The sequence below is a fragment of the Podarcis gaigeae genome (assembly GCF_964106915.1).
Source record: "Podarcis gaigeae genome assembly, chromosome: 3".
NCBI classification, from domain to species: domain Eukaryota; kingdom Metazoa; phylum Chordata; class Lepidosauria; order Squamata; family Lacertidae; genus Podarcis; species Podarcis gaigeae.
In genome coordinates this window covers 110125578-110152301 of record NC_139680.1, presented here as the reverse complement: position 1 = coordinate 110152301, position 26724 = coordinate 110125578, and the positions used below count along the sequence as shown (strand labels likewise).

Genomic DNA, 26724 nt, shown 5'->3' with positions numbered 1-26724 from the left:
ATTATTACTATTATTATTATTATTATCATCATCATAATCAAAAAGGATTATTATTATTATTAACAATGATGATGATGATTAAAAGGACAATTATTATTATTATTATTAAAATAAAAAAATCCCCTCTTTTGCCTGCTCCGCTTCCCGCCCCCTCAGCGAAGGCCCCTCGCACTCAACCTCCTCTCCGTGGTTCCCCCTCAGGCGTCGCATCCAATCAGCGGCCGCCCTCCTCCCTCTCCCCCTCCCCCTCCCGCGCGCTCCTTTTCCCCGAGCGCCCCCTCCCTCCCGTCAGCGCCGCCTTCCCTCCCCCTCCTCCCCCTCCCCACAGCGGAAGTGACCTCGGCGCCTCCCTCCCCGCCTGCCCTCAGTGCCTGGCGGCGGAGGCCGGCGCTGGTTGCCTCGTTCGCTCCGCCGCTTCGTCACCAGGCGCCGCTGTGTGACAGACGCCCCAGGGAGCCGAGCGAGTTCGGTGGCCGGAGGAGCGGAGGAGAGGCCTTCTCGCGGGGCAGCGCCGGCGGCTGAGAGGGGAAAGGGGGCGTCGGAGAGGGCGAAGGGAGCGAGGAAGGGGCGAGGCGGCCGGCCGGCCGGAGCCATGGCCGGGGCCGGCGGCGCTGAGGCCGGGCCACCGCCACCTCCTCCTCCGCCTCCCCTTCTTCTTTCTCCTCCGCCGCCGCCGCCTCAGAAGGAGCTGGTTTACAACAAGCTGCTGCCCTATGGCGACAAGCTGGAGGCCGAGGCCGGCCGCCTCCTCTCCCGCATCAAGCTCAACCTCAGCTGGGCCGTGCAGCTCCAGGAGCTCTGGCCCGGAGGCCTCTTCTGGAGCAGGAAGCTCTCCACGTGAGTGGGGCGAAGGGTTGGGGGTGGGGAGGATTAGGGGGGGTCTGTTTCTACACCCCCCCATCATAATTAAGTTTCAACATTTTCAACAAACACACATTCGCCTCTTCATTTTATCGACTTCCCCTTCCTTCCCCACCCCGGAGTTATTGTTTCTGCCCTTCTGCTGAGCCCTTTCTCCCATCTATCAAATCAGAACCGCAATATTTATTATTGGGGTTCCTTTTTTGGGGGGGGGACCGTCTAGGTCAGGACGCTATGAAAGGTTGGGGGGGTGTTGCAGTGCACTCCAGCCCTTTCCTCCAACTCTTTCTCTGTGGGTTTTGCCGGTGTTTGGTGTAAGAAACAACTCCCCACTTCGTGGTTTGGGGAAACAAATGCCACCCATTTACACCCACCCATAGGCAGGCTTTCTGTTGTGGGGTGGGGGGAGAGAACCCTAGTTAGATGGGTTTATTTATTTACTTGGTTGCCCCCCCCCGCTACACCCATGCACCCCCCTTTTTTTACAAAAAGGCAAGCCTCCGTTCTTGTGGGTGGGGTTCCCTCTTCTCTCTTTTTCTTCTCTCTTCCTGAGGCTGGGGGGGGGGGGGTCAGCCTAGGGGTGGCACTTCGTCCTCACCCTACATCAGGCAACCTGGAGTGGGGAGGGAAAAGGGGAGAGCACCCACCACCATTCGTAATCTGGAGATTTAGGAAACGCCATAAATATGCCTTAATGAACCACAAGAACAGTTGCTATAATTAATAGCTGGAAGGAACCAGGCAGGCGGTTTTGAGCTGGGTTTCTAGGGAGTTAAGCTCCCCCCCGCCCCCGCAATTGCAATGGGATTTAAGCTTCCCGTGGAAAAGAAATATGTTCTGGATTGTAGACAAAAGAGTCCTGTGGTGCTTGGAAACCTAACAGCCGCCCGGTGTTTCCCTGGTGTTCGTGTTTCGCTTTGTTGGGAGGGCATGGCAGCAGTGTGTCAGTTGTACTCAGGGTAATATGGATGTCTCTCTCCCCTCCACGCCAAATGAGGGTAGCAGGGTTTGGTGGGGTATGCATTCTTCCGAGATGTAGTTCCTCTGTTTTGTCCCCATTGTGCTTTGTTAAGTGACAGGACCACAAATATTGTGAGAGGGTGTAAGGTTTTTTAACCTGCCTTGTGTCTGAAGTGTCAGGGCAGGTAAGAACACATAAAGCAATTAAGTCATCAAAACGTGCAGAAAAAACAGCCTACGTGTCCTTAACAAACTTTTTGGGTGCCTCAGGGTAACTGTGAGTGCTGCAGCCTGAAGAATCTGCCAGTGATCGGAAAAATGATGTTTGATTCTCCCTTCTCCCTTCCACTTTGTTGGGCATCTTTTGATTGCTTAGACAATTTGTGGCTTTAAAGCACACCTTATCCGGTCCTGTCCTCCCCGCCACCCTAATACAGAAGGTAGATATTTTTAAAATGGGAGATGAATAGACACTGCCTTAACTCCTGACCTATGCCAGTTTCTGGTAGCAAAGATAACCGTACATCTAAGGCCCCGGGTATTTCAAAAAGCTGTTTCTTTCAAATCTGGCCCCTTAGGCAAATGGGCAGCTGGCCTCTGTTTGGGGCAGTGTCTGGTGACACCCAGGTTCTGCACTTCCCTGGATGAAGGAGTAGCCTGTGCTACTCCTTTTACATTCAGCAACTTAGTTCTATGCCACTTGTCTACCATTGTCTGCTGCTGTCTGCATGACTCCAGCTTCCCCAAGGCTTTGTCTGGCACTATTTTTGTAAGTGTTATGATCAGCAGGGGGCTTGGTTGGGCTTTGAGTGTTTGTAAGATTGCAGCTTTGCTTTTGAAGGACATCTTCTGACTGGGGCATGTGCCTCTGGGGACCTTTTTTTAGGAATGAGCAGCCACCCCTTCTGTTTGTGCAACCTCCTGTGTGGGCTTGTGTTTGGGAAGTGTCATCTTTCAAGGCTGCTTGAGTCTTGGACTTTGGGAAGAGGAGGGTTTTGTTAGTTTTAGTGATGGTAGTCGTTCCCTGAGCTTTCTACTTATGCAGCTAATAAATCATACGCAGCTCATTACTCCTAAAAATAGTTTATCACTCTTTGTTGCCAAAACTAGCGCATAGGTTTTGTTCAGTGACTTCATAAGCTACTTGCAACTGTCCTTGCCTTTTTAAACGAGATTACAAAATAGCATTTGCATTTAGTTCCAAAACAAGCACTGCATTTCACTTTCACGGTTCAAAGCCTAGCTAGTAACTTGCAGAGTTTAATCTCTTACTCATCTCACATAACGTTTGTTCATACTGCTGTGTCAGCAAAGGAAAAAGAAAAGTGTGTTTTGAGTTGGACAAGGGCAAAAGCACCAACTTCTAGCTCAAGGACTTCTTTGTCTTCTGGGGCACTGATAAAATGTTTTTGCCTTGTCATTGTGCTGTCCCTACAGAGAAATATTAAAAAGCGAAGCTGTGTTAGTCTGTAGCAGTTTATTTCCTTGCTGCTGTAGCATCTTGGAGGGGTGACTAGTTTATTGTGACATGAATTCTTTGGAATACATATCTTGCTTTCTCTAGTAGATGAATGAAACAGACTTGATTACAAAAACTGATAATGCAGCAAACCAGATAATTGTCAAGGTGGTCAATCTATTAAGCACCCAAACCACAGCTTGGAATACAATCAATAAAGTAAGACTAAAATGATGGACATACCCAAAGGCTTACAATCTAACAAAGGTACCACAACACTTTCTGCCACTTCAGTTCTAGACCTAATCTCTTTCTAATAGTGACTTAAAATAAAATCGACTGTGAGGATACATTTCATTAACATTTCACACTACCAGTTACAGATAGGTAGCCGTGTTGGTCTGCCATAGTCAAAACAAAAAAAATTCCTTCCAGTAGCACCTTAAAGACCAACTAAGTTAGTTCTTGGTATGAGCTTTCGTGTGCATGCACACTTCTTCATATACAGTGTGTATCTGAAGAAGTGTGCATGCACATGAAAGCTCATACCAAGAACTAACTTAGTTGGTCTTTAAGGTGCTACTGGAAGGAATTTTTTTTTATTTCACACTACTAAAGAGAGAAAACTAAGGCAAAGGTTTAGTTGGGCCCAGGTTATACTAGATGGCCTGTTTTGAATCTGTTTGTGCGATTACGTATTTTTCAAAAATAATGTAAAGAGCAGGTGTTGACAGCAAGCAAAATTTCGGTATTGTGCCTATTGCATGCTCAACAAACCTGCTACACCTGGAACTGGGTGTGGAGAGTGCAGCTGAATGGGACACAATTGTGGGCAGCCTGAGGATGTACCATCCACCTTGGGCCTGCCCATAAAAAGCAAGTCTTGTGTAAGAGACTAGGGTGATGCCTGCTGTTTCCAGGAACTCATCTCATTGTGAGACTGTTATGGGTACCGTAATCTGAGAGTTTGTTTGAGCCCTGGGTGAGAACCCGGAGGCTGAGAGGGAGGGTGTGTTGGAAGTAAAATGAATTGATATAGATTTATATATATTAGAAAATTTGTATTAATGGAACATTTTAATATGCAACTCAATTTTTGTAATATTTTATTTATATTGTTGTTCCTTCAGTTTTCTGTACACTGCATAGAGATATTTTAAATAGATTAAGTGGTATAGAAATTAATCAATAATCATACAATAAAAAGTTAGTGTCTTTCATTGAGCCTTACAGTCACTTGCTTATGTTTAGACATGTCAAAGTCAGCTGTTCAATGGAAATGGTTTCCAGTTTGTGGTATTTTTGTATGTTTCAACCATGTTTATGTTTTCTGCTTATTTTTAGAAGGTTCAAAACAGTATACGGAGGTCTTTTAGTGTTCTCCCATAAGGGCTATGTCTCAGTCCACACTAACATAGCTTAACAATGCTACAGCATTGTTTGCTCTTAGGTTATTTGTTGCCAAAAGGCATTCTGATTGTTTTAATATATTTTTTAATAGAACTGTCTTGCTGGGACACCTCAGGTGGTAGAGCATGAGAGTTAAGTTCAGAGTCGTGGGTTCAAGCCCTATGTTGGGCAAAAGATTCTTGCATTGGAGGGACTAGATGACCCTTGTGGTCCCTTCCAGCTCTACAGTTCTTTGATTTTATAATTAAACTGAGGCATCCTAGTGTGTAAAGGGAAGAGCAGCCAACTTTGTGCAGGGGATGAAGCTTGTTCATATGCCATCTTATTAAGATGAGATGTGATTGTTCAAATACAGCAATTAAGAATCAACCCTGCTACTGCATGCATAGTGTCCTTCTGAGTTAGAAAATTTACACCCCATTTTTCTCATATAGACTTAAGGTGACCTATAATAAATACTGTATTGTAAATGAGGACTTTGTGATATAAATTCACACTTCGAAATTCTTATTTTGGTACTCTATTTAGTATTTATTCTTTATTTGGCTTTCCTGGCAGCTTAATTTGCTTTGGTCCAAGTGCCACCAGAGACTGATGAGTCTAGTCTTCCCAGTTTCATGTGCAGGTCACGTGATTTGTTAGGGACCAGAAATACCATTAGACATTTCATCACTGTTAGAGATGATGCAGCAAAACAGCATCAGAGGAATGAAAAATACTGTGCTTCCAATGTTCCCCATATGCCTGGAGACAGCAGTCCATAGGGCATTGCTGTTGTTCGTGATGTTCCAGCGGCTGGTTGAAAATCTGGTCAGAGACAGGATAGTTGTTGAAGCCTCTGAAGGGCATGGCTGTGGCTCCTTGCTTCCCCAGGCTCAGCTGGATTTGGCTCTTAGCTCGGTTCAGCTTGGCTGGCGAAAAGGGTCAGTGCGGGAACAGCAGTCCTCCAGGCCCTCACACTTGACATACTAGTGTTCCAAATCTGTTTCTTAGTCACACCAGAGTGTAATGGAACTTGGGGAACTGGCAATGTACATTAGTAAAAAGAAACTTTTGGGGGACGGGGGCGGGTTGTTTGGCAGAATATCAATCTGCCTTTTGCATCATTGGAAGTGACTTTGTTTACTAGGAAAGATTCTTAGATAGGATTACTTCAGTAGATATAACATGACTCACATGATTGCCTTACAAGACATCTTGAACTTGAGTAGACATAGCGTGACACTGTTTTTCCTTTAACCATCTGCTGCTACCTCAGTGTTGTTTACAGTGAGGCCTGTTTTCATTCTAGTAGGAGTTATGTGGTAATGCTGTCAAAACATGTTGCCTAACAAAATCATCAGGGTTCTGAAAAGCCATGTGATTTTAGAAGACATCAGAACCTGCTAGTTTTAACCCTTTGCAGTGTATTACGATAGTATATGACTTGTCATTCTGTTTTTATGGATGTGAGTATCAAGTAATGGAATGATCGAGCAGTATGGCTTGGTATGTTATGTTTGGGAAATCAGACTTGTACCCATCTCAATATCCTGCATCCAGTAGCGCAGGCTTCATCAAACTCGGTCCTCCAGATGCTTTGAGACTACAGTTCCCATCATCCCTGACCACTGGTCCTGCTAGTTAGGGATCATGGGAGTTGTAGGCCAAAAAAAAAAAAATGGAGGTCCGAGTTTGAGAAAGCCTTCAGTAGTGGCTGGATCCAGATATTTTAAGACCTCTGTTTTTCACAGTCCATTGCAAGATGCTTGTAATTTAATGTTTATAAACTCCATGTCATGATGATCAGAGTCCTGGCAGGTATGTTACCTAATAGTTGTTTAAAATCTGAAACAGTTGTTTAAAATCTGTGACTTAATAAAATCGTAATACAGCAAAGTTTTCATGGATCACACTTTTTCTTCAGATTTATTTATTAGATTTAGTTTTTATACTGTCTAGTTTAAATAATTTACAATGTTTCTGTTTATTTATTTCATAAAATGTATACAACACTTGATTGTAAAAAAACCTCAAAGTGGTTTACCAAAAGATAAAACAAGAAAATCAACAAAAATTAGCAACCCTACTTATAAATAGCTAGGAATATATAGGTAGCATTACATATAAATGCATTGCTTCAGTGGCATACCATGCTGATTGACCGACTTTGTGCCATACACAGATGCAATCTGAGTTGGCAGTTCTACAGGAAGAACATGGCAGAGCAACCTTCTTTCTGTCCATGGCCAGATTTCCTTGTGGGCAATCTGTCAGAAGTTGCTTGCATCAGTGGGTGGGGCCAAAGGCAGCAGTCGGATGGGGTCACCCTTCTCTCTCCCTCTTCTTTCCTATCCAGGAATCTGACAGAGGAAGTAGCAGATCACTCTTGAAAAAAAGTGTGAAATAATTGCTTGTAGATGGCTTTTGAAATTAGATTAGCCATTGCATGACAGCCAACCCAGAGCCCCACATGCTGCTCACTCCTTGTCTAGAGGGTGAATAAGTTAAGAGCCATAATTTGAGAGGGCATGCTTCAAAATTAAAAGGGGAAATCATGGCTAGGAAATTGAAAGTGACACGCACTGTGCTTCATGAATGTTGAACTTGCATTTGGAAACTCTTCAAACTTGCTCCTCCAGTTCACCATTTGGTGTGTCATGATAAAGAGCAGGAAATAACTTTGCCTTGAGGGAACAGCAATTTGATGGCATACCTGAACACTGACACTTCTGTTCCACACCCTAGTGCAAGGGCACATGGCTTGTTCAGCACTGAAGCACTCAGGGGAAATAGTAGCTAGAGGGCTGCTGCTAATCTGCACCTTCTGTTTAATAGAGGATACTGAGCAACCGTACGCTGAGCCAAAATGTTGTTATGAAAGTATTGCCTGTAATATAAAACAAAGTTGAGTGAGCACTTGAAGAATTGGAGATAATGGGCGGTATCCAGCTAACATCCCACCAGTGCAAGGATTTCATAGAATCATAGAGTTGGAAGAGACCACAAGGGCCATCGAGTCCAACCCCCTGCCAAGCAGGAAACACCATCAGAGCACTCCTGACATATGGTTGTCAAGCCTCTGCTTAAAGACCTCCAAAGAAGGAGACTCCACCACACTCCTTGGCAGCAAATTCCACTGTCGAACAGCTCTTACTGTCAGGAAGTTCTTCCTAATGTTTAGGTGGAATCTTCTTTCTTGTAGTTTGGATCCATTGCTCCGTGTCCGCTTCTCTGGAGCAGCAGAAAACAACCTTTCTCCCTCCTCTATGTGACATCCTTTTATATATTTGAACGTGGCTATCATATCACCCCTTAACCTCCTCTTCTCCAGGCTAAACATGCCCAGCTCCCTTAGCCATTCCTCATAAGGCATCGTTTCCAGGCCTTTGACCATTTTGGTTGCCCTCCTCTGGACACGTTCCAGTTTGTCAGTGTCCTTCTTGAACTGTGGTGCCCAGAACTGGACACAGTACTCCAGGTGAGGTCTGACCAGAGCAGAATACAGTGCACAGATTTACACATCTGCAATAGAACTTCCACACCTGCTTCCAGGTGTGTGCCCTGCACCCTCTCCAAATCTGCTTTAGGGTTTAGGAAACTTAGAAAAAATGGGGGGGGGGAGTTCCATTTCACAAGTGGAAATTCTTGTACAATACTGATGAGATGTGTCAGTAGGATCCCACCCAAGGAAGTTTGGAAAAAAGTCACATGAAACAGCAAACAACACCCTTTAGCAGTTTTAGAAATTGGACTTCTAACCCTTCACATTTGGGGGTTGTAGATGATTGCAAAGGATAATAATTATTATTTATACCCCGCCCATCTGGCTTGTTTCCCCAGCCACTCTGGGCAGCTTCCAACTGAATATTAAAAACAATACAGCATCAGACATTAAAAACTTCCCTAAACAGGGCTGCCTTCAGTTGTCTTTTAAAAGTAAAATAGTTTATTGCCTTGACATCCACTGGGAGGGCGTTCCACAGGGCAGGTGCCACTACCGAGAAGGCCCTCTGTCTGGTTCCCTGTAACCTCACTTCTCACAGCGAGGGAACTGCCAGAGGGCCCTCGGCGCTGGACCTCAGTGTCTGGGCTGGATGATGGGGGTAGAGACGCTCCTTCAGGTATACAGGACCCAAGCCGAGGATTATAAACATATGTAAGCCTTTAAACATATGCTGCTCCAATAGCACTTACATTTCAATCTTTTCCTTCTATTATGTGTTGAATTCCAAACACCCTTTCATGAGTACAAAATATGAATGTTGGACAAAGAGAACTCTTAGTCGAAACCTTATGAAAATATTTTCAGCACTGGTGATGCTGCTACCAAGCTATGTGCATCTCTCCAATCTCCCCAAATTTAAAATAGCTGATGTTTAAAATTATGGCTGAAGAATGCTGGCTGTCCAGGAAAACAGCAGAGTCAGCCACTGTTGTCTCACAAATCACGATTGTAATTTGCAAGCCTAAGAGGTTTAGAGCACTGGCAGCTTCACAGTTTTGCTGAAAATAAAAAGATAGGTTAGAGAATGAAAAGCCATCAATGATGGCTTTAAAAGAATGGTTCTCATACCTAAGATAAATTACCATGTTTACAGTATCATTAAATAAGTTTATTAATTGTGATATCATATTGGGAGTATTATTTTCTGAGCTCTGGGAATTTCCCCGGTACTGTGTGAAGAAAGTTAAAAATAAAGCAAAGTATTCAGCTTGAATAGTTACAATTGAATGGATTAAGCAATCAAAGCAAGTAGCTAAACATTTTAACATAAAAAGTACAAATGGAACCACCCACCTGTTACTATGATGTCATAGTGATGGCAGGTGATTGACAGCTCTCAAAATTGGTCGCCATAACTACTGATCATTGAGCAACCTCCTGTGAAGATGCCCTTTCAGCACCAACCAGTGGATTGGTGCTAGGCGTGTGCTGTCAAAGATGCTCCCTTTAAATCAATGATCAATCAGTTGGGGGAGTCCCTTTGCAGTTTTTGCAGAGGGGAAAATGTCCCTAAAACTGGAGTATTCTTCCTTCTGAAGAGAAAGCAGCTATGAATGGCTTCCTATAGAATCTGCTTATTATTGTGTGCTTTGGAAGTGCCCTGCAATGGCGTTTGTAAGCCCTGAGGTCATGAACTCATTGCAGGGTTTGCAAAGTGCCTCGTGCAGAATCTCTGCAAAGCCCCTTTTGTCCAAGCTACCCATCATCTGATATTTTACATGATGGCAGGTGTAGGGCAGGTGGATATGGCTTTATCCATATCCAGTGTGGTGTGGTGGTTAGGAGCGATAGACTTGTAATCTGGTGAACCGGGTTTGTGTCTCCACTCCTCCACATGCAGCTGCTGGGTGACCTTGAGCTAGTCACACTTCTCTGAAGTCTCTCAGCCCCACTCACCTCACAAGGAAGGATTAGGGAAAAGGAGATTGTTAGCTGCTTTGAGACTCCTTCGGGTAGTGATAAAGCGGGATGCAGATGTAAAGGAGAAGTAGAGCTGTGTGCCATCAGCATATTGCTTACCGTATTTTTCGCATGATAGGGCGCACCTAGTTTTGGGAGGCGGAAAACAAGAAAAAATTATTCCGAACCCCAGAAGCCAGAACAGCAAGAGGAATCTGGCTTCTGGGATACCGTGTGGCTGTTCTGGCTTCTAGGGTAACCGCACCAAGCCTCTTCAGGGCAGCGGGATAAAGGCTCCTCCTGCCCAAAGTGGCTGCGCAGGGCTAAAGCAGAAGCCAGGACAGATGCGTCACTGAAGGGGCACTGCGCCTTCTCTCTCTCTCTGCGCATCGCCTCTCCTTCACAGGGGCAGAGGGAGAAGGCTTCACTGTCCGGCTTCACTGGACAGGCGCGTTGCTGAAGGGGCGCTGCGCCTTCTCTCTCTCTCTGCGCAGCGCCTCTCCTTCGCAGGCTGCCGCCCCAAGCCTCGCACCGCCCCAAGGCTTGCAGACACTCGCCCAAGTACGGGGAGCCCTCCGGAGGGCTCCCTGTGCTTCGGGCAACAGGCTGCCGCCCCAAGCCTCGCGCGCCCGGGCGCGCAAGGCTTGCAGACACTCGCCCAAGTACGGGGAGCCCTCCGGAGGGCTCCCTGTGCTTCGGGCAACAGGCTGCCGCCCCAAGCCTCGCGCGCTCGGCGGGACCTACCACCAGGCGCGCAAGGCTTGCAGACACTCGCTGGGGCTGCAGGCTGCTGCCCACAAGCCTTGTGAGCCCGCGGGAACTCCCGCGGGCTTGCAAGGCTTGCGGATAGCTTCCTGAAGCCTGGAGAGCGAGAGGGGTCGGTGCGCACCGATGCCTCTCGCTCTCCAGGCTTCAGCGAAAGCCTGCATTCGCACCATAGGACGCACACAGATTTCCCCTTCATTTTTGGAGGGGAAAGGTGCGTCCTATGGAGCGAAAAATACGGTACAACATATGCCAGAACTCTGGGTGAGCACACTCAGTGGTTTCCTGTAGAGGTTAAACAATATAGGAGATAAAATCGAACCCTGAGGAACCCCTCATTGAAGGCTCCACAGGGCCAAAGTGCACCCCCCATGCATTACCCTCTGGAAACGACCACCCAGCCACTGCTAGGCAGTGCCACCCATCCCTAACTCAGACAGTTGATCCAGCAGGATACCATAGTTGACGGTACCAGAAGTTGCTGAGCCTTTTCAGTGGTGGCACACCGCATTTGGAATCCCTATCTCAGGGAGGCTCACTTATTATTAAATTCAATGTCTCTGCACCTTTTTACTTGCCCAAGCCTTTCAGTATGTTTTGAAAACATTGGCTTTCGTTGTGTTTTTCTACTGTGCTATGTGTACATGTTGTTTTGATAGTTATATTTTTATCTTCCAAGAGAGCTTGCTTGTTGAAGGGTGACATATTTAAATAAATGTTTTCCACATTATGTATTTCTTCTTCTTCTTAAAGGTATCTCCGGCTCTATGGGAGAAAGTTTAGCAAAGAAGACCATGTCCTTTTTATCAAGCTCTTATATGAGCTAGTTACTATCCCAAAGTTGGAGATCAGCATGATGCAAGGTTTTGCACGTCTTTTGATAAACCTGCTGAAGTAAGTTACCATTTTCATTACTCCTGCGTAACGGAAGTATCTTATGTCCTGTGGAAGAGTAATTTGGGGGAAAAATAGCTGACTTTGAGGCTGGAGACAAGCCTTTCTAGTTAAACGGCCCCAAAATTTGGATTGGCTTTTGTTGGGGGCTTGTGTCTTTCACCATGCTGGATTTTGAAGGTACTCAGAAGTGTCAGAAATCCAGCATGAAAGCAGGAGTAGGTGTTCCCTGCCCTTTCCCCATGTCTGGCAGAAGGAGAGGGGTTGATTCATGAAATCAGTCTTGCTGCTTCAAAGTGCATTTGAGGCCCAACACAAGGTCCAACGCCATTTCTTACTTTTTTACTCAGCACTTTAAAAGCGGGGCTCACTTCTGGCAGGCATATTTGTGACCTCCTCCAAAACAATCTGGCTTGGTTAATGTAACACTGAATTAACATTGGCAATAATCTCAGCTAAGGTTAAGAGTGGCCTGTACATGTGCCTTCCCTTCTGACATGTAAATTCCCTTCCCTCCACTTGTAAACTGTGGTTTAGCATTCTATCAGCACAAACAAACAATAGTTCCCCTTCAAACAGAATTTGTTAATTTCAATTCAAACCTGGTTCCAAATTCCTATTAAGAGAGAAGCCTGGTTAGTGCTATGTAATGTGTAGTTGCATCTACATCTTAAACAATTGCTTCAACTTTGTCTAGAAAATGTCCTGAGATAATTTTCTTGACATGTTATGGATTACTAGGAAGCTGTGTGAAAGGGGTGATAACTAAAGCAAAGTTGCAGCCAGACTTTCTGTTGTGCTATTTGGGGGTATGAAAGTTACATCCAGTTGTAATTATTCATTAATCTTAAACTGCTTTTTTAATTTAGGAAAAAAGAACTTCTTTCAAGGGATGACTTAGAATTGCCATGGAGGCCACTGTACGAAATGCTGGAACGGATATTGTACTCTAAGACTGAACATCTTGGATTAAATTGGTTTCCAAAGTAAGATTTTTGTTTTAGTTTTTAAAAATGTGAGATAGAACAGGTTTACCTTTTTATTTTAAACATATTTGTAAGATACTAACGGGATGATGCTTTGTTGATCCTCAAGGATAACAGACAAAAAGTCAGAATTTGATTGTAGGAATAACTTGTGTAGGGACAGCTTACAGAAACTTAATATGTAAAGCCTAAAAACGTAAAATAGCCCAATCAGCAAATATTAATTTCAACTTGCTGGTTTTTCTCAGCTCTAATTGTGCAGTTTATCAAATATATTTTCTTCAGTCAAGACTCTGCTTTTTGTTTTACGGTGGGTGCTCACAATGTCTTCTATTACTCATGTGCCTTTTCTGGTTTACAAACAAGTGACATGATTACATTTCATGAGATGAATAATCTGATTAGTCTAAGGTTTTAGAAAATACAGTTTGATATCTGTAAGCTGTGAGTGAAAACTGGCCATTTACAAACAGAAAACAGCACAGTGTCACCCACTTCTGAAAGGTGGCACTGCTTTACAGACAAGCCATAGCTTAGTTATGCTTTGCATGTGTAGTGGCCAAGTTTCAATCCATTGCATCTCTAGTTAAAAGCATCAAGGATGGCAAGATTCTCAAAGCCCTCGACCTCAGTCTCTGGAGAGTTGCTGCTAGGTGGTCGATTGATCTGAATTAACGTAGAAAGCATCTTATATCTGTTCACATTAAGAGAATTCTCAGCTTTAGATAATTAATAATAATAATAATAATAAATAAAATAATAATAAAAAAATTTTTATATCCCACCCTCCCCAGCCGAAGCTGGGCTCAGGGTGGCTAACAACAATAAAATAATACAACATTCTAAAACCATTTCATTATAAAATTAATTCAAATCAAATTGAGGCTAGAGTTCTGTGAAGATTGCCAGAGGAGGGAGTCAGGCTGTGCCCTGGCCAAAGGCTTGGTGGAACAGCTCCATCTTGCAGGCCCTGCGGAAAGATTTCAAGTCCCACAGGGCCCTAGTCTCTTGTGGCAGAACATTCCACCAGATCGGAGCCACAGCCAAAAAAGCCCTGGCTCTGGTTGAGGCCAGCCTAACCTCTCTGTGGCCTGGGACCTCCAAAATGTTTTTGTTTGAAGATCATAAGTTCCTCCGTGGGACATTCCAGGAGAGGCGGTCCCGTAGGTAGGCTATAAAGATGGAACAATAACCAACTGGTTAAGAGTATGATGTTCACTCAAAGAAGCCCCCCAGTTTGACAACTAGAATCTAGTTATCATAAGGTCAGTGTTTCAAGTGACTTAACATTCCCAACTTGCTTCTTGAGGTCTTTTAAACCAGGGGTACCTAAACTGTGACCCTCCAGATTTTGATGGACTATAGATCCCATAATCCCTGACTTTTGGCCATGCTGGCTGGATCTGATGGGAGTTGGAATTAATGACGCCTGGAAGGGCACAGGTCATCCAACTCTATTTTAAATAGAGATGCAAGCGGTTGAATCTTGAACTTCTTACTGTGAAGCATGAACTATAACTTTTGAGCTACGTCACCTCACCCAAATTTAATCTCACACCTCAATATGGAAAGCTAGTTGAAGTACTCTTGTGATCTTTGGTGTGCCCAGTTTGACTTCTAATCTTTGAGGAGCAGATCCCCATGTACGTACTGTTAATTTCTTTCTAGTGTGCACGCACATAGGCACTACTAGAGGAAGGTGCTTTTTTATCAAGCATGTGTTGGAGTTTGACTCATAGTTCTGTGAGCTGTGGCCAAGCTATATTGCATCTGATGTAAAAGCACAGGGCAGAGCATTTTCAAAACATTTTAGGTAAAAAAAGTGTGTAAATTGGCAAAGAGACCTGAGGGGAAGAAGTAAGCCCTGTTGGAAAAATTTAAGGTTGGCTAGACTAGAATTTAAAATTGTGCAGTGCGACTTTTTCTCTCATGGTGTTTTGGCAACATTGCTTAAAATATCATATTTCATTGTTGCCCCTTCTGGCAAATTGAGAAGGATAAATAGAAAATGAAAGAAATAGAATTGGAATCATTTGGTTTGTGTGTGCCTGTTTTCTGAGTCATTTTGTTTACAATTCTACAATTTCCTTTTTCATTGTTTGTTTTTAAACCTTTCTTCTTTATGTTCAGTTCTTGTCGACCAGGCTTGTCTTCACCTAAAACATTTGTGCTTAATGTTTTACATAGGTGGTAAGGACAATTTTTTTTGGTTTATTTAGTTCTGGCCGAAGCATTATCTTCTTGCATGGCCTGTTCAGTTGTAACACTTGTCCACATACATGTAACTTTTTTAAAACTGAAAAAAAACACCCCAATGTTAACATTACACCACAGTTTATGGGAATGTCGCACTGTATTTAAGCCTACTTGTGAGAAAATACATTCTGTGTGAAGTGGCTGAAAATATGGCTATCTGCTAATTTCTGTTGACTAGTAAATTTAAAAGTTATGGTGAATGTAGTGCTTTAATTATTAGGCATAATTTGCACAAAGCTTAGAAATGCATGAATTTAACTTTCCACAAAGCTTGGTGGAATGCAAAAAGAGAGAGAATGATGAAGAGAGTTGGTTGAATTTTTAAAATAATTTTTGGGTTAAGACTTGCAGTGCAATTCTGTGCATTGGTTTGATGGGTTTTATTTCCTGGTAAGTATGTTTAGGATTCCAGCCTTAAAATAAAAACATTTGACATTGTTAGAGAAGGTTCTGTAGTTTGTAAAATCTCTGTTCACGTTAACAACCAAAAAGTGTTCCATCAACCTTTTTCCGGAGCCATTCCTTTTTTTATTTATCTAAAGCAAGTCCCCCCCCCCCTACAGTACTGGGAAACCAGCAGCATCTTCCCCAGAACTCATTAACTAAACATGAAATATTTACACATTTGTTTGACATACATGGGATTAGTAATTTCCAAAGGTACAGGTTCAGTTCTGGGAAATATATCAAAGTAAGTTATATATTTAAAGCATCCTTGGTAGAAAAGTGTCGCGGGAGCAGCCTAGGGTTCCATCTCGTCCCGTGTCCTGTTTCTCACAGTGGTCAGGCAGGTGCTTCGAAGAAGCCCACAAACAGGGCAAGTCATAATGGCAGGAGCCCTCCCACAGTTTTTGTCCCACCACCAACTGCCTCTGGACATGGAGGTTCCATTTCCTCCATGAATTTGCCCCATGTAATAGCCAGTTGGCTATCATCACATCTTTTGGCAGTAATAAGGTATATAAAAAACAATTAAAAGACTTTTGAAATCTTTGGACATTCCATTTCGCTGAGTGACTCCAGTTTTTCCCTGGGAGCTTAGGGCAGAATACGTGTTCTCCCCCGTTTTATCATTATATCAACCCTGTGTGGTAGGTACTGGCCTGAGGTCACCCAAAACTTCATTGCCGACTGGGGATTTGGATCTGGTTATCTCTGGTCCTAGTTGAATTTCTCCCTGCCCCCCAGACTATGCATATTTTGAAAACATTTCCATGTCCTCAGAATGCTTTAGTACAGGATTTTTGCTTATTTATATCGAACCTCTTTTGCAGTTTTCTTCCCCTTTTCTCCCAGTTTGGAAAGATCCTCAGTGCTATTTGTAGAGTACCTGCATTTTCACTGTCATGAATAAATTGGCTTCTTCTATAAATTTGCTTACGTCACTGCTCACCTCTGACTCCAAATCACTTATCAATGTCAAGTATGACTCAGTACAGACCACCAATGCTCTTGTGAGATCTGTTGATTTACTCTCTCCCTCTGCTTCCTGTTCATCAACCAGTTATAGTTCTGACCTGTCCTCCTATCTTATGATGATTAAGTTTGCGTGGGAGTCTTTATTAAATATTTTTCAGAAGTCTAGTTATATAATGTTTATTGGATTGCTCCAGTATTCCTGAAGGATTATCCTGACCTATAATTCTCTAGAATTTTCTTGGTTAACAATCTGGTGTGCTTCAGCCTATCTGTCTCATGGCATGTTGTGACTCCACTGTACACCATAATAAATTAGTTCATCTTTAAGATGCTCCAAAACTCTTTGTTGGCTGTGCTTCAGCAGACTATTATGACAGCACTTGTAAGTAGAATCTGGTGTTCATAAGCTCTGAGACACCTCCACTAGTATGTTTAATTATGGAAAGGTGAGAGGAGGCAGGGTTCCTATTCTTCAATTCCATGGTGATAGACTAGCATGAGCAGCTGTTGAGAGAGGTCTAAGCTCTTCCTGTTCTTCGTAGAGCACAGTGTTTATAACCATATGGATACCATGAAATGAGACACAGATGAGTAGGTGATGTGAGATCTTCTATTGCACCAACTAGTTGTTTAAAATGCTGCTAGCTCTTCCACATTCTTGAGGCTTTGCTAGAAATCCACCATGACTTTCAGAGCAAAGAAGAAAAGTACATCTTGATTTGGCCATGCTGTTTTATCTTACTTTGCCCTGTTTGAAAGCACACCTTGTTTCAAACACTTTACTGGTCGCATAATGGATGTTGCTGCATCTGTTATGTCCCTCCTTTCATTCTAAAGCAAGATCAGAACTTGGGACACAAACGTGGGGAAGATCCACTAGCAGGAAAAAAGGAGGGGACAAGCCTTAGCCTCCACCTGCCCTTCCTTCTTTCTCAATCCTTTGTTCATTCTCAGGGTTTGGTCTTGCTCACCCGTCTTACTATGGCAAGAGGGGAGTCAGGGTCTGCCAAACAAGATGTTGACTAGCATGATCAGCCAATATTTATTGACTCAAATGGTTCTGCATTTGGGCCTTTCTTTCAGCCTTCTTGCCACCAGGCTCTTTATTGCTTAGCTTCCTTAACTCCCAAAATTTCTAGTCTCTGCCTATCACTTCTGCGAAGTTTTAATTTTACCCGAAGTGGCAGCTTTCCCTTTCCTCAGAGAAGCTGAATTAAAAATTGCTTTGTGTGCTTAGCAGCTTGAATAATCTGAGTCAACCACTGTCAGAGGTTTCACCTTCACAAATGCACTAGAGTGTAGCTCTGAATAGCAATGATAATCACATCACTGCTTATTTTCACTCTACTTTTTATGTAACTTTAGTAGTTCATAGATGACATTGAGGGCTAACACTCTGCACTTCTTAAACTTTCTGTGTTTATAATTATTGGACAGAAACAGCTGATGTCATAGAATATGTGTGCATGTCTTCTGGTTACAAAGCGTAGAAAAATGAGTTAATTAAAAGTGAGAAACTTTGGCAGGTAGATTTGTTTATAAGCATCTCTACCCAGCTTTGCCACAGTTCAGTTTACCAGCATCAGTTCAGTTTTTGTATATTTGTACATAAACCTAAAACAAACTAAAAACCCAAAATAAATGCTAAACAGACGAGCAGCAGCAACTACCGTATTTTTCGCTCTACAACACGCACCCGACCATAACACGCACGTAGTTTTTAGAGGAGGAAAATCCGTAGGCATGCCACCCGTAGGCATTCCCTCCATAACACGCACAGACATTTCACCTTACTTTCTAGGAGGAAAAAAGTGAGTGTTATGGTGCAAAAAATACGGTAATAGACAGCAGCTATCAGGAGTCTTACTGGATGGGCAGACTCATACTGGGAAATACAGCCGTTAAAATGCTCCTGTCTTGGAACAACTTGGGACTATAAAGATCAAAAACAACATTTAAAATTGGACAGAAACGTGGATAACTAATATATATATTCTCAATATTCATGTAATGTGCTCAGTGCAGTATATCCTGCCAATCACATTGTCAATGTACAGTATTGTTAAAATTTCCCAAACACTCTTCAATGTTAGACCTTTGCTTAACATGTTACAACAATCTAACCTTGACATTTCAAGAGCATGAATCACTGTGGCAAGGTCATCTTTACCCAAGAAAGGGTGTAGCTGCCACACCAACCATAGATGAGAAAAGGCACTAGACGAAGGTGGACTGAAAAGGATCTGCCACACTATGACCCTGCTTCTTAAGCAGTAGTGCTTACCCCATCCACAAGCTCTTACCATCTTAGTCACCTGTAAGGTTTAGGAATACATGAATCTGAGACCTGGACCAGTTTGTCTTTTTTCCCCCCTAGCGTTGCCTCTTTCTGCTTCACTCTGCCTTGGTCCAGCTCCATTCTTGCCAAAACAAAACAAAACAAAAATGAAAATGAAATACTCATGACTGATGGGTCAAATTAGTAAACCAACCAGAGCAGGCTATTTTCACCAGGTGAAAATGAAATGCATGTTTGGTAGGTAGAGTGTAAAGTATTATATTAAATAGGTTCTTCTTTACACAGAAATGTCTCTCTTGGCTCATTTTGTCTGGTAGAGGCATTGATTCAGTTTAAAGATTTAACTCCGAGGGCTAGCATGCTCTTATTCAGATTATTTTATAGTAGCTTAATTATTCTTTAAGAAGCATTATATCCAATAAAGAGGATATTTTCAGTCCATAAATAGCTGTCATCAGGGTCCAGGGATGACTTATTCAGGAGATAAACACATTTTCTGTATTAGGTTGAGCTGATGCATTTTAGAAATATACCTTAGTAATACGAGATAGTCAACTTATTTTATCTCAGAGCTCTTATCGACTATCACGTGACTTCTCATTCTCTCTTTCAAAACCCGATAAAGTTGCTTAGTTCAGGACATGACATAATCAAATAAGTTGTTATATTGGTGGTTCCTCTTATATGTCCCAACAGATACTCAAGGAGAAGTAAAGAGCAGAGTCAGGAATCGGGCAAATCAGCTTTAATCCTTGTAATTAGGTCTGTAGAGTAAAGGAAGATTAGCTGCTGCATGCACACAAGAAGATGTCTAATTGCATCAGTATCATCGTAATCTTTGCCCAATCAGGCAATTGTCTTGATATACTTCACTTGAAATAGGATCATGTAATTTACCTAACCTTTCTCTCTCTCTCTCTCTCTCTTTCTTTTTTTAGCTCTGTAGAAAGTGTTTTGAAAACCCTCGTGAAAAACTGTAGACCGTAAGTACTTTTAACAGCTTTCAAAGCCATTATGTATTTCTTAAAGAGAAATATTTTCTCTTTAAAGCCTTAAATGGCAAGATAGCTCTACATGTGGGTAAGGGGCATTCCCCTTAGCCTTTTATGGAAGCGGGGGAAGTCCTGTGTGTTTATGGGGTTTTGCAATCAGCAGTGGGCAACAGAATGCACTTTTAAATTCATGAAGCTACTGGTGGAAAATAGAACACATGCATCCCTGAAAGATTAAATTGTGTAAACAATTTTTAACCCCTCCCCCACTTACTCAGTAGTGGAGACTATAGTTATTTGTGGTTAATAAATATGTCAGTTATGACATGAACATATTTTTGTTTAGAAGACTCCTTGTGTTAAGAACTACTTCCACCTCATTCATAAACAAAAGTACAGTAGTTGGGTCAGGTTAATCTTAATCTGACATATTGTAACCCTTTCATGTAGCTGTTCCTTAGATTTTTCATTCCCCAAGATGCATTCACATATAATGTGCTGTTAATTTTTCTTTGATACTATTATGCTTGCATATTTTATAGACAGAAATGCATTCACTGTTCTTTTGCTGACATACTTAAAGTAAATCTTTCCAAATGAATTACTGGTATATCCTCTCAGATCTTGTTTGGGCCACTATCATCTTTACCATTGGGGCAAGCTAAACACTGGTCTCCAAAAAAGAGAGTCCTATTGTTCTATTCTTGTAGTTTGGGAACTAGTGCATAAAGAATGTTATCAGCATTGTATAAACCCGGCGTACTGTTAATGACGCCAACTATTCTTTTTTAAAAAAATAATCTTTATTAATTTAAATTACACACTTATACAAAGAATTTACAATCACATACTACAAAAAGAAAATTAAAGAAAAAACAATTAAGAAAAAAGAAAAGAAAATACAGAAAAAAGAAAGAAGAAAAAGCAAATTTACGTACATTAAAAGACACTTAATCTTCCTAACTAATACTTAATTAAACACTTAAATATTTAAGTGACACAAACTATTCTTTATTGTGAGATTATCTTTACTGCCACACATTTTATCAACAAAGTTATAGTTTTGCTTTCGCCAAATGTGTGGCTGTTGGGTGGGAGCATGGTTTCTGGGATCTGCTTGGGAGACCTGGCTGCACATCACTACAATCCCCTCATGCACTCTTTTAATGTATGAACTCTCCATCTCTCTCCTGCTTCCAGCTCTCATAAGAACATCTGTTTTGTCCTTCTGCATCAGGCCAAAGGTCCATCTAGAATAGCAGCCAGCCAGATACCTTAGGGATGGCCACAGTCAGGGCATGCAAGTGATGGCATTCCCATCTTCTTTTGCCCCCTCCCTCCGTTACTGGTTTTCAGGGCTTATTGCCTCTGTACACTGAGGTCCTGTTTAGCTACCATGGTCACCTTTCCTTCATTCTCTCCAATGCTGTTTTAAAAGATGCCTGAGCCTAGTGGCTTCTATCGCTGCACCTTGTGTCAGTGAATTCTATCCATCTGATTAAATATGTTGCTGAAGTACCACTTGTGCATATGAGCCAACCCATCACATCCCTCTTTCCCTTTAGGTATTTCCCCGAAAATGCAACAGCCGAGATGCTAGATGAATGGCGGCCGCTAATGTGCCCTTTTGATGTTACTATGCAGAAGGCCATCACTTACTTTGAACTGTTTCTGCCTACCACTCTTCCTCCAGAACTCCACCACAAAGGTTTTAGGTGAGTTGGTCTTAGTTACTTCAAGATGTTCTCACTGAACAATCTATTGCATGGAAGGCTTTTGAATAAATTATATATGTAATGAACTGCACCGTGTACTTCATTGTAGAGTTACATTCTGAATGCCTGTTTGTAACAGGAATGATCTAATCAGTTTACCTGAGAGCTGATCTCCAGAATTAACTCTCTTACAATTGATACTCTCTCTCTCGCTATCTCTCTCTCTATATATATATTCAATTAAAGTTCTATTTCTTGAGTGGGAAGCAAATGAGTTGCTGATATTGAGCAGCATTGCCTGACTCTCTTCTTTCTACAGCCAGAATACTGTAGATACCATTGCTTTCTATTGACTGATGTACCAACTCTAATAACTTGATTTGGGTGCAGAATCATATTGGAGCCCTAAGCCTTAAACAAACCAAGCCTTTTCATGTCTAGACTTTTGGTTCAGGCTCCAGTGCCTGTCTCCAAAGGGAGGTAAGGCTGTGCATTCGCTGGTAGCTCAAAACTGGCAAAATTCCCATTATCCCAAGTGCACTACTTTTTTCATATTGCAAGATGTGCTTAGGAAGGTCAGAGGCAGCATGAGAGAACTCTTGTTTGCCTGCCTTACCTGTTCCTTGCTTTGTTCATGGACTCCCACAGTCCTGGATTTGGCATTCCTTTGATTAAAGAGGTTCTGGTCATTGACGTGTGTGAATAGATTTGGCATGTTTCAATTTGGCTTTCAGTTCCTGCGCATTTCAGTGCTATGATAATGATGCCGATGGTTAAAATGTGCCTCTTTTGAATCTTTTTTTTAGTTTGTCAGCAATGAAATATGAAGCAGGTTTAAGGGAACTATCATTGATGCAAATATTTGCATGACTAGTTGCATCCAAAGGTGCTTCAGGCTTGCATTTCTCAAACAGCATATCCCTGTGCCACTATGCAAGCTTGTTTTGAATGAGGAGAGTTTCAAAAGCAGTTTGTGATGTGACATTGAGGCTTGCAATTCGGGGGGGGGGGGGCGGAGAGTAAAAATATTTCCTTAGTCATGCCCTACAGAAGCTCATTGTATCTCAGCCGTGGCTTCTTGAGTGATCAGGATCTGTTCCCAATGTACCTAAGCTGCAGACTTTGGCATAAGCGTATTTTATTCTGGCTCCTTCTTCAGAATTTGCAGCTTCTTTATCAAGCAACTGTTGCTAAAAGATTGGGGGAATATTTGTATATATACATATGTGTGGGGAGTAATTAGAAGTTGATGGGCGGGAGCATTCCCCCCCCCCCCAGTGGATTTCTTAGCAGAATATGTCTCCAATAAGTTTGAAATCTTGCTTAGAATCTGAGCAAGGGTTTTGCCTCTTTGCAGGAACAATAATCTCTGTTTGTAAATTGTCTCTTAGAAATCACATGGTAGGGAGTGGAGAGAACGAAATCAAGCGGCATGTGTTAATATAGATGCGGCTATGGAATACAGTCAAAAGTTGGATAGCAAACTGTACAGCTAGGCGTAACAGACGTTCAAAAACTATGCTTCCTCATATTTTCTGCCCTCATCAATTGAGACAGCACCATATTTATCTCCAAGCTGTTTCAGGCTGTCCTTGAATGTTCTCATTAAGTGGCTTCATATCTCAGTTGTTTCTCTTTGGGCTTATCACTTCAAGGTCATTTTAAGCCACACTTACTAAAGTGCCTGTCCCCAGAATGCCTCTCCTCTGGACCGTGTCCCATCTTTGAGTTCCTTGCATAGCTTTATAAGTGGTTGCTTTCATCCTGATGGGTGGCAAACACTGATAAGGCACACCCCATCATAGCAAATGTTATATATATATATGGACTTCCTAGATTCAAGGAGGCTGCCTTCTCCATATGGAGTCACTCTGATTTATTGATATTATCTGTGTGTGTGTGTGTGTGTGTGTGTGTGTGTGTGTCATATTGTTTACCATACTTTGCTATTTTGTGCGTTTTGAGGCTTTTGCTTTGTTTTTAAGTCGTATACTGAGCGTACTTTGTTGCTTTTTAGCTTCTAATGTTGACAGCACTTCCTTCAAAGTAAGCTCCCTTCCAGCCAGCAGGATTTAGTTCCAAGCACAGGGTTCTAAGGTTTGGGTACAAGAATGATTGTATGGAAAAGTGATTTTGTGCTGTTGGCATCTCACCTCTCTTTGAAGTCCTCAATCAATTTTACAAATCTAAAACTGTTAGTAGCACTTATACATATACAGACATACATACATACGCCACTTGTAACCTAAAAACCCCAACCCAAAACAAAACACCCTAACAGTTGTAACATTTCCCCATCTGATCACCAGAAGGCAGTTCTAACTTGTCATGGGTGACCAGACAGTGGCTATTTTGCAAGTCAGTCAGTTGACAAGTTCAGTATGCGCTATAGATTTATGTTTGCTTGTTTATGAGCTTTGAGTTGCTTTAGGCATATCACCATCTCTATAAAATGGAACATAAAACGACCTCTTTATGGTTAGTATGAAAAAAAAGTCATTCCCTTTCCTGAGTCTCTGAATACCAGCTTTCTCCTATCATGTTTTCTCCTGGTAGCCTTGCCGCATAGCTTGAAGGTGTGTTGACGTTTGAGTTTCCTTCAGATGTGATTGATTGTTGAGTGATTGGACCTCACAATGGATTCTCCAAGCGGCACCTTGCCGTTGCTTCAAACGCTCTGTGACCAGTAGTGGCAAATACTCCTTAATAGGCATGTGCCAGTGTCTAATATAGCAATGGGAGTCTGGAGCAGCCATAAAACAATCAAATTTCAATTAGCCAACTGTGGGTTTAGAAATGATTTGAATGGGAAGGGGGACAACAGTGCCAAGGGATAAAGCAGTATCGGGTGTTGGAGGCCGCTGATTAAAAAAAAAAAAGGGCATTTCCCGCAGGACATCTTTTGATGACATTCTGTATGAGAATAGGAAAAGTGCCTGAAACTTTCAGTCAGTGTCAGAAACACCCATTTTAATTTCTTCTTCTTCATATGCTCTCTAACTGGTCTTAAGCAAGCTGCTCTTAACAATCTACCATCTGCACTATAACTAATAATGACTGACATTATTGGATGGTGTAATGATTTCTGAGATAATTATGTGCGCCATTTAATATTTATATAGCATTTCATATTTTGAATACCGAGCATTAATTGTTACTATGATTAGGGTGGGAGCAGTGTTTATTATTAAGAATGGGAATGATGAATTTGGCGTAGCAACAAATCTGATTACCTGATTTCATTGTCTTGCAGGCTCTGGTTTGATGAGTTTCTAGGCCTGTGGGTTTCAGTTCAGAATCTTCCGCAGTGGGAAGGAGTAAGTATTCCTGCTTTGGCTTCTTTCCCCCCACTCCCCCCTGTCACCAAAGTGTTGCAATTGGACCAGGAATATTAGTTCTAGGGTGGGCTGTGATTATTTAGGATTCATATGTGCCCAGTAGTTGAATAAAGAAGCCCATCGTTGGTTGTGTTCTTCTTCCTGTTTACATTGTTGGTTGCTCTCTTGCGAAATTTTCATTTTGTAACCTTTTTGTAATGTTGTTTTTCCAAGCTGAAAGTCAAAATCTAGGCCATTGAAATGGGTTTACTTTCTAATTCTTTCAAATCACACCAGTTTACTATGATCTTTTAATTTGCAGAGAAATCATATGGCTCTGGCAAAGGGCTTTATTTTTGTTTGCCATAAATATTATTGAACTGTATTTAGTCAGAGTTTTATAAAGTAAAGAATGACATCAGGCCCTTGAATTTTGTATTTCTCACATCAGCATTGTGTTAGCTTTCAAGCCTGGGGCAGACATAGGCTGCATGTGAACATCACTTTAAGCCAGGGGTAGGCAACCTAAGGCCCGTGGGCCATATGCAGCCCAATCACCTTCTAATTCCAGGCCGTGGACGGTCCAGGAATCAGCATGTTTTTCATAAGTAGAATGTGTCCTTTTATTTAAAATGCATCTCTGGGTTATTTGTGGGGCATAGGAATTTGTTCATTTTTTCTCTCCAAAATATAGTCCGGCCCACCACATGGTCTGAGGGATGGTGGGCCGGCCCACAGCTGAAAAAGATTGCTGACCCCAGCATTAAGCTGTGGTTTAGTATTACATGCACAAGCAGCAACAAGTCTTTGGTATGCACACCCCTTCCTCCCATATGGCCAGAAGGAGGAGTTTGGGAGAGTTTGCTTCTAGCTATGATTAGTTTCAAACAAGTAAATTACAAACCATGATTCCTAAAGTTGGCTTGTTTAAATTAATCCTAGTTAGTATTAACCATAATTCTGCTCCCAGATTACATTTTATAATTTAGTATTTACAAAAGTATTTATGTACCACACACTCGCAAAGTGCCAGGACAATGTACAACAATGTAAACACTTATTAAAAGGACTGTCGGCTCGAGAGACCTGAAAGTCAAAAGTGAGAATGTTGCAAGCTGCATATAACTAAAACTAGAAAGGGAATCTCCTAAATTTCTCCTCTTTTACCATAGAGGACGAGGGCGAGGGAGTGTGGGCTAAGAGTGCTTGACACCCCACCCCCCCCGGTCTAAAGTTGAAATTATCTTTTGATCAAGTATCCTTGCAATTTGGTTGGTTGAAACTTTTGGCCATGTGCCGTTAATCCCATTTTTTATTTACTGAAGTTCTCTTGTATGACCTCTGTTCAGTTAAGGGAAGAAGCAGGAGCAAAGCTTGTACTGAAAAAGTTATCTGTGCTTTCTTTCTTTCCAGCATCTAGTCAATCTTTTTGCACGCTTGGCCACTGATAACATAGGCTACATCGACTGGGATCCCTATATTCCAAAGGTATTATCTAATATATAGAAGGAATAATATTAAAACAAGGATAACATGAGAATTGTTAGCTTGCTTAGTATAGTTTTACTTTACTTTACTGACAATCCCTGCCTCAGTAGGTAAGAAGAGCAGGGCTGGATCAGGCCAAAGGCCCATATAGTGCACCATCTTATTTGCTGCAGTGGCCAGCTAGGTGTCCCAGGAAACTCATAAGCAGGACATGAGGTCTATAGTCTTCTCCTGATGGGATTTGTATCCCTAAATGTCTAGAGGGGGAGAAGGCTGATATATGCTTTGTTCCTCTACCGGCTGCAAGTGTCTGTGACTCCCTAATTACAGTTTTTAATTACCATCTCTCATTCTTATAGCTTGTCCTAAATTGCTTCTGTAAAAAGGCCTTGAGGCCTTTAAGCCTTACTTAATCATAACAATTGTTCCATAGTTTTAAAACTCTTCTGGAACATATTAGCTTACTACCAAGCCTCTCTCAGGGTGCACAGTAATGTAGGAAGCTTAAGCATGAGAT

General features: G+C 42.2%; 1 protein-coding gene across 4 annotated transcripts in view; it reads left to right on the top strand.

Moving 5' to 3' along the window:
- Positions 1–362: 362 nt before the first annotated feature.
- The window catches only part of PSME4 (proteasome activator subunit 4), an 85304-nt gene continuing 58942 nt past the window's right edge, over positions 363–26724 (top strand). Inside the window, exons 1-8 of one of the 4 annotated variants that reach the window (XM_083732996.1) lie at positions 363–837; positions 11595–11735; positions 12605–12721; positions 14852–14911; positions 19634–19678; positions 21253–21402; positions 24656–24719; positions 26133–26207. In XM_083732996.1, coding sequence (XP_083589122.1) covers positions 593–837; positions 11595–11735; positions 12605–12721; positions 14852–14911; positions 19634–19678; positions 21253–21402; positions 24656–24719; positions 26133–26207 — 897 coding nt within the window. In that variant the 5' untranslated portion in view covers positions 363–592. Of the gene's footprint in view, positions 838–4258; positions 4290–11594; positions 11736–12604; positions 12722–14851; positions 14912–19633; positions 19679–21252; positions 21403–24655; positions 24720–26132; positions 26208–26724 lie in introns of those variants that run through there. The other 3 variants (XM_083732998.1, XM_083732997.1, XM_083732999.1) reach the window with 3 other exon arrangements.